Below are 7189 nucleotides of genomic sequence, written 5' to 3'. Positions count from 1 at the left end.
TAATCACCCTGGTATGCTCAAAATTGTAAATATGAATGGGAATATACTTCACAGATATTTTACTCATAAGAATTTCTAGGGGTGCCAATAATTGTGTCCAACGTGTATTTGAGAAAAACATTTATTTCATAATGAGATTTCCCCCCATTTTCAGTTGTTTTAGTTCAATGAAAGGTTAGATTTATGTGATTTTTAAAAAATAAATGATCAAAATGATTAACAATGCAGATTTATTTTCACAGCCGCCTTTGATCATATTTACCAAGGGTGCCAATAATTCTGACCACGACTGTACAGTAAATCTTGTGCCTTTGTTGAAGTTTGAGAAATTGATATCGCAAAACTTTTTTTTTTTTCTTTCCTGCAGGTTTGGACTGAGCAATAAATTTGAGTCTGAGTTTCCCTCAGCCCTTACAGGAAAGGTAAGTGTCATTTCAGCGGGTTTTTCTCAAGGAAATAATATTACATGCAGAATTATATATTAGTAATCTCAGTGAGAAGAAATGAAAAGCCTCAAAGTCTGTTGTTACTGGTATTCAGAAATGAAAAGGAATGGTGTACCACTGTTACATTATATAATGCTTAAAACAATTGTTTAGCCCAAAATTGTTGTGGGACACCAAATAAGAAGTTTAGCAGAATGTTCACTTCTGGGGATTGTTTTTGGATGAGAGCATTTTCTTTTCTTGATTTTTTTTTTCTTGAACCCCTCCCAAACAACATGTGGTGTAGGTGCTGTTTGAGTTTTTTTTTTTTTAAGGTTTTCTGACCCCGAGACTCAACTGTTTTCTGCAATAACAATGCAGATTTATTTTCACAGCCGCCTTTGATCATATTTACCAAGGGTGCCAATAATTCTGACCACGACTGTACAGTAAATCTTGTGCCTTTGTTGAAGTTTGAGAAATTGATATCGCAAAACTTTTTTTTTTTTCTTTCCTGCAGGTTTGGACTGAGCAATAAATTTGAGTCTGAGTTTCCCTCAGCCCTTACAGGAAAGGTAAGTGTCATTTCAGCGGGTTTTTCTCAAGGAAATAATATTACATGCAGAATTATATATTAGTAATCTCAGTGAGAAGAAATGAAAAGCCTCAAAGTCTGTTGTTACTGGTATTCAGAAATGAAAAGGAATGGTGTACCACTGTTACATTATATAATGCTTAAAACAATTGTTTAGCCCAAAATTGTTGTGGGACACCAAATAAGAAGTTTAGCAGAATGTTCACTTGCACAGTTGCACTTTTCAATAGTAACTGATTGTCAAGTGTATATTTTACAATTTGGCAAGTGTCCCACGTAATCCTGAGGTCTGACATGGGTTCTTGCTTTATTTGTTGATTTACAGGTCGCACCAGAAGAGTTCAAAGCCAGCATAAACCGTGTGAACAGCTGTCTGAGGAAGGCTCTCCCGGTGAATGTGCGCTGGCTGCTGTGCGGCTGTCTGTGCTGTTGCTGTACTCTGGGCTTTAGTCTGTGGCCGGTCATCTGTCTGAGCAAGAGGGTGAGTTTGTTCAGAGTCACTTCAAGGGATGTTCCTGGTTTAATAGAAGTTTAGCTTTATTGAAATGAGTTGAATGAGTTAAACTTACCTCTCAGTTTATAAAAAGACAAATATCGGGTGCATAGAAACTCATCTACAAAAGAAATATATGGGTTAGGGATGTGGTGTAATTTTTCATCACATGGTGTAATATTGTAAGTTCTGCAGATCAAATAACAAAGTTTTAATTGAAAAACAAAAAAACAGAAAAACAAGCTTTACCTTTCTAGACTTTGCAATTCATTTTTATTTTTTTATTTTTTTTTTAGGCAAAAAGTGGGACGGTATTTTCTGGGATAATTTACAGCACTTTTAAAAATAAATTAATTAATGCTTTATTCAACTAGGATACATTAAATTGATCATCTATAATGTTACAAAAGATTTATTTAAAAAAATGCTGATGGTTTGAACTTTAAACTTTAAATATTTCAAAAATTAAGCAGCACAACTGTTTTCAACTGTTTGTTTCTTGAGCAACAAATCAGTGCATTAGAATGATTTTTTTATTTTTTATTATGTGACTGCTAGAAATTCAGTTTTGCCATCACAGGAGTAAATTATATTTTTTAAATAGAAAGCTGTTATTTTAAATTGTAATAATATTTCACCATATTTACTGAATTTTTGAATCAAATAAATGCAGCCTTGGTGAGCATAAGAGACTTAGTCTCCAAACTTTTGAAGAGTAGTGTACATTATAGGACATAAACAACAAGCTCTTTTAAAGTTGTTATTATACCTTTTGAATGCTGAATAATATGTCTCTTTTCACCTATAGACACGCAGATCCATAGAGAAGTTACTGGAGTGGGAAAACAACAGATTGTATCACAAGGTATGCTTAAGGTTTCTTGCTTGTTTGCATTTTCCTGTCTGGTGCTAATTTTACTACGTGCCCTCTGTTCATTTAGCTATGTTTGCATTGGAGGCTCAGCAAAAGGAAGTGTGAAACCAACAACATGATGGAATATGTAAGCCAACAACGAACACCCAAATCTAATTGCACAGTGACTGTTTCAAATAAAATAACTAGTGAAATGTGTTAACTTCACATTCCTCATGTCTCTCTGTCCTATTTATAGGTCATCCTGATAGAGTTTCTACCCAAGATTCCCATCTTCAGGCCGGATTAGCAGTGGCGGGCCAGAGCTCGTCCCTCCGGCGTGGTCTTCCTGAGGTGCCTTTCTCCGGTACTGTCTTGGTTTTATCATGTGGCCTCGTCCCTTTTCCCTCCACACTCTGAGCAAGCGACTCACCTCACGCCCGAGCGCCACTCACAGCACTCCTCACCGAGAAAGCACTGTTTACAACCCACATACACACATACTGAGGCACACGTCTGTGCCGTTCTGGTTTTGCGAGTGCATGAATACACACAGAGTGACCTTTACTGTCACATGGCTACACCGAGCCTGCGAGGAGGCCACGGAAAGTCCTAACTGGAACGTCTACTATACCTTAACTAAATCACACAGTCTGCGTACTAGCTAAGTGACTTTCTTTTGCCGACAGCAACCATCACTGTGGAACTGATCAGTGAAGAATGGCTTGAGGAAGTGGCAACTGTAGAATTAAACTCTTTTACTGTATTAATTCAAAATATGGATGTTAGGAACGATTCATATGGATTTTCAGTTAGCTGAGAGCCAAATTGACACGGTCAATGCACAATACATGGTTCCCCATATCTCCTTTTCAAAAATGATCATCCATATACACAGACAATCAAACACTGACTGTGCCACGCAGCATCTAGACTCTGACAGGACTTTTGAGTCTAGTTGAAGTCACTGACCTGATGCGGTCCAGGTGCACCTATGGGTAGTGATGCAGCACAGATTAGATTTGTTTGCGGGTTTTTTTTTTTTATCCTTGTTTACTTGCTCAGTTTAAAAAGACGAGCAGTAAATATTTGTCTCTTGATTTGTGTGTGTGTGTGTGTGGGTGATTATTTCTGTCTGTCCCTGAGATATTTTGTTTGTAATTTTGTTCACAAGTGAGAGACAAAACATTTATAGGTTTGTTGGGTCACTGAAAAAGTTAATTCATTTTAACAATTTATTGGTGGTGAAACAAAAAAAAAAAGTTCTGTTTTTTTTATTTTTTTTATGAACCCCCAAATATCGGAGTTTCTCCAGGGCAGAAATGCTTTTTTTTATTTAATATTTTTCACTTAATGTGTTTGTTTTTTCATCATTGTTTCAATCCTGGATCAGGAGTCCTATGCAGACATTTTCTCCTAGTGAGCTATATTTGTGTAAATGTATCCAGTTGTAGGTTAATAAAACAGTTATGTCCCAATACTCAATAAAACAATTGGTTATTAGATCTTAAAACTTAAAATGTATGAAGTGTGTATGTGTGTGCGATTACCAATATTATTACTGAAATTACAATTTCCTATCTCGCGTCTGATGTCATCCCAAATCCCAGGGACATCGTCTTTATTTTTCAAAAATAATTCCAGCGTATTTATGTACAATGTGTGTACAGAAATAAAATATGCCCAACTTGATTTTTGTTTCATTTTTCCATTTAATGCTGAATATAAGCTGTTTGAATTCAAAGAGTTTAATATTGAATTAAGCACAGTTATTGTGGTTTAGTCTGTCTTAAAACTGTATCTGCTAATAATTGCTCATACTTCAGATAAGGGGTTTATGAATCTCATATATTAAACAATGACATGTAACTCGTCCCTGAATCAAATGTCCTGCTGACCTTAATAATTCGTGCGACTTATGTTATAAACAATAATCAACTTCATGGTGTGCTACAAACTCTCAAAAGTACAATAGCAACTGGACCACAATACTAAAGGAACTGTGGGACCAGTTTTTGAGTGGGAAAGCAGCGTTAGAATTGTCTTCCGGGAATGTAAAAACCTAAGTGTATCCTTACAAATTAAAAAATCTTGCTGCTATTATTATTGTATTAAGCTGTACACAATTTAAAGACAAAAACTGTGTCTTAACCTCAATTAAATAGGTACAAAGCCAATCTCTCACAGTTAGACATCTGTATTGTAGAAGACATCAGTTACAGACAGCGGTTCTAGACAGTGAAATGGTGATGAAGCAGCTCTCACTCCTCCCATGTGTCTCCAAATATATTCTTCTTCCCTGTTTACCAAAAAAAAAAGGAATATATATGAAGTAGGTAAAAACATTTTTACTAGTATATGTACAAAACACTACTCTTACTTAATACAGAAAAAAACTTTAGGGTCAGTATAGATTTGAAATAATTAATTTGATCAAATAATTGATCAAAAGTAACTGTAAGAACATTTATAATGATACAAAAGATGTCTAGTTCAAATAAATGCTGTTCTTTTGAACTTTTCTATTCATCGTTTATATCATCCTGAATAAAAATGTATTACTTGTTTCCACAAAAATATTAACTGGTTTCAACACTGATAATAAGAAATGTTTCATGAGCACCAAATCAGCCTATCAGAATGATTTCTGAAGGATCATGTGACACTGAAGACTGGAGTATTTACAGGAATAAATTACATTTTTAAAAGCGTATGAAATTATATTAAATTGTAATAATATTTAACAATATTGTCATTTTTTTAGTGTATTTACGATTAAATAATTGGTCAGCATAAGAAATCTAACCAACCCCAAACTTTTGAAGGAAAACCTACTCCATTGTTTCTTGGCTTTGGCTGTGGCATAATACAGTATCAAACAAATTCAATTGACAGATCTCAGTTATTAAGTATAAGTATTTATTTAGTATACTCGACCTGTGTCTCAACCTGACACTTCAAAAGTAGTAACTTTTTATTTCTCCATGTACATTTGGGTTTTTTAGTTTAGGACGCTGGTTATTGTCATATCTCACCTCTCTTGGCTGGGTTGGTCTCGGCCGAAGGTTTCAACAGTGTCTTTGGTTTGGGAGTCGTACCTTCATAGTTTTCCCTGTTCTTACTCCGCAGCTCCTCGTACAGAATGTGTTTCTTCTGTACATCCTCCTCAATGTAAGTTGGTTCTGCTGGATTAGAGGGATGTTTTTAAATTTCACTCTGACGTAAAAATGACATCAGTTTAATTTCTACTCTTTTAATATTCTAAGAAATGAGATCTGCAGCAAATGTTAGGAGGGTTATAAGACCAAACATGAATCTCGACCATATTGTTTGTGATTGTGGCTCTGTGCTACAAAAAGTCTGTTCGCTGCTTTAATGGTGAATTTTTTTTTAAATTTAGTAATTAATATTAGTTTAGAATTAATATTAGGAATTTCACTGGCAGCTTTTGAGAGAAGCTTCTTAGGGTTTTACCAGTTTATAATAGATAGTGCATTAATGTTTTTGTTAAATATGGTAAATTAGAAAACTAGATGAGGTCAAATAAACCAACATCACGCCGGATCTGGGTCAGCGCCGGCGCCACCACACGCTCGAGTCATGATACTGTCGTGAACGCGCGTCCACAAGTGACGCAGTAGAGACGAAAATGTGGAATAAAGTGATTATTGTCGATCATCTTGGTACTTTTCTGGACCTTGAACGTGGTAGTTACCTTGCTGTCTATGGGAGGGTCAGAGAGCCCTTAGATATCATCAAAAATATCTTAAATTGTGTTCCGAAGATGAACGAATGTCTTATGGGTTTCGAACAACACAAGGGTGAGTAATTAATGACAGAATTTTCATTTTTGGGTGAACTAACCCTTTAAATCATGATCATTTTTGAGCAAAAATAATTGTGATTATCAGTTTCACCATTATCGTGCTGCCCTCTCCGGCAGTTTTTATTGAAAACGGATGGAGGCACTTTAACCTACCTGTAATTTGGGTGTCAGAGTGAGTTGCTGAGGACATGTAAGTGAAATCACTCGAATAGGAGAAGGACTGATTCCTCTGATCATCAAGTTGAAAGGCTGGCTCAAAGTTGGCTTTGTTTGGATCACTCAGTTCCGGGTGTTTATGGGTAAACCTGAAATACATTAAAATAAACTGTAGACCAATAGACCATTGTTTGGGGAAAAAAAATCTTTTATGTTCCACAGAAGACAGAAAGAATGTTTAGGAATCCTTTGAGAATTTGGTGATGCTAGTGGCACAGAAATCGCACGCCACCCCTTTAAATGTAGGTGGCATGTCTGTGCATGTTGTTGCTCACACTGGTGGTTGGTGGTGCTGTCTCTGTCTCAGTGCCTCCCCCAGTGGCGAACTCTCCAAGCTCTTAAAGGGGTCATATGATCGATGAGCTTTGTAAAAATCGACGCGTTTCAGAAAGGCAGGGCATAGAGGAGAAAAAATTATGTACAGTATGTGGAAAATAATGTGTTTTTTGAATCTTAAACCACATAAACATTTCATTACACCAAATACACAAAATAATGTTCTTTTTAGCAACATCATATGACCCCTTTAAATTTCTCCTGGCATGTCTTCATGTATGACATCTTCCCTCCGAGGTACCCAAAAACACCAGCAACTAACACATATTTAACACATACGTATATTTAATATTCAGTCTATCAATAAGTCATATCAGTAACTAAAGCAATAAGCCCCAAGAAGCTTCACGGGGCTTATTGCTTTTATAAAACGGTTATTCCATATACGTAGAAAGGTTTCACAAAATAAAACGGAGCAAATAAAGTGTAATGATATTAATAAAAA

At 35.7% G+C, this 7189-nt stretch overlaps 2 protein-coding genes across 2 annotated transcripts in view; one reads left to right on the top strand and one right to left on the bottom strand.

The window, feature by feature from the left end:
• The window catches only part of LOC107714214 (cysteine-rich hydrophobic domain-containing protein 2), a 6992-nt gene extending 2934 nt beyond the window's left edge, over positions 1–4058 (top strand). The window contains exons 2-6 of the mRNA XM_016519991.1: positions 368–422; positions 1346–1501; positions 2322–2378; positions 2455–2514; positions 2626–4058. Coding sequence (XP_016375477.1) covers positions 368–422; positions 1346–1501; positions 2322–2378; positions 2455–2514; positions 2626–2676 — 379 coding nt within the window. The 3' untranslated portion in view covers positions 2677–4058. The remainder of the gene's footprint in view (positions 1–367; positions 423–1345; positions 1502–2321; positions 2379–2454; positions 2515–2625) is intronic.
• Positions 4059–4627: 569 nt separating this feature from the next.
• The window catches only part of LOC107714198 (OCIA domain-containing protein 1-like), a 4008-nt gene continuing 1446 nt past the window's right edge, over positions 4628–7189 (bottom strand). The window contains exons 5-9 of the mRNA XM_016519968.1: positions 6931–7001; positions 6684–6745; positions 6346–6497; positions 5402–5548; positions 4628–4665 (exon numbers count right to left, since the gene is read on the bottom strand). Coding sequence (XP_016375454.1) covers positions 4628–4665; positions 5402–5548; positions 6346–6497; positions 6684–6745; positions 6931–7001 — 470 coding nt within the window. The remainder of the gene's footprint in view (positions 4666–5401; positions 5549–6345; positions 6498–6683; positions 6746–6930; positions 7002–7189) is intronic.

This window comes from Sinocyclocheilus rhinocerous, unplaced genomic scaffold, assembly GCF_001515625.1.
Source record: "Sinocyclocheilus rhinocerous isolate Xijiao unplaced genomic scaffold, SAMN03320098_v1.1 scaffold1591, whole genome shotgun sequence".
In the NCBI taxonomy this organism is placed as follows: domain Eukaryota; kingdom Metazoa; phylum Chordata; class Actinopteri; order Cypriniformes; family Cyprinidae; genus Sinocyclocheilus; species Sinocyclocheilus rhinocerous.
The sequence above is the reverse complement of the archived record's forward strand: the minus strand, read 5'-3'. Positions and strand labels throughout refer to the sequence as shown.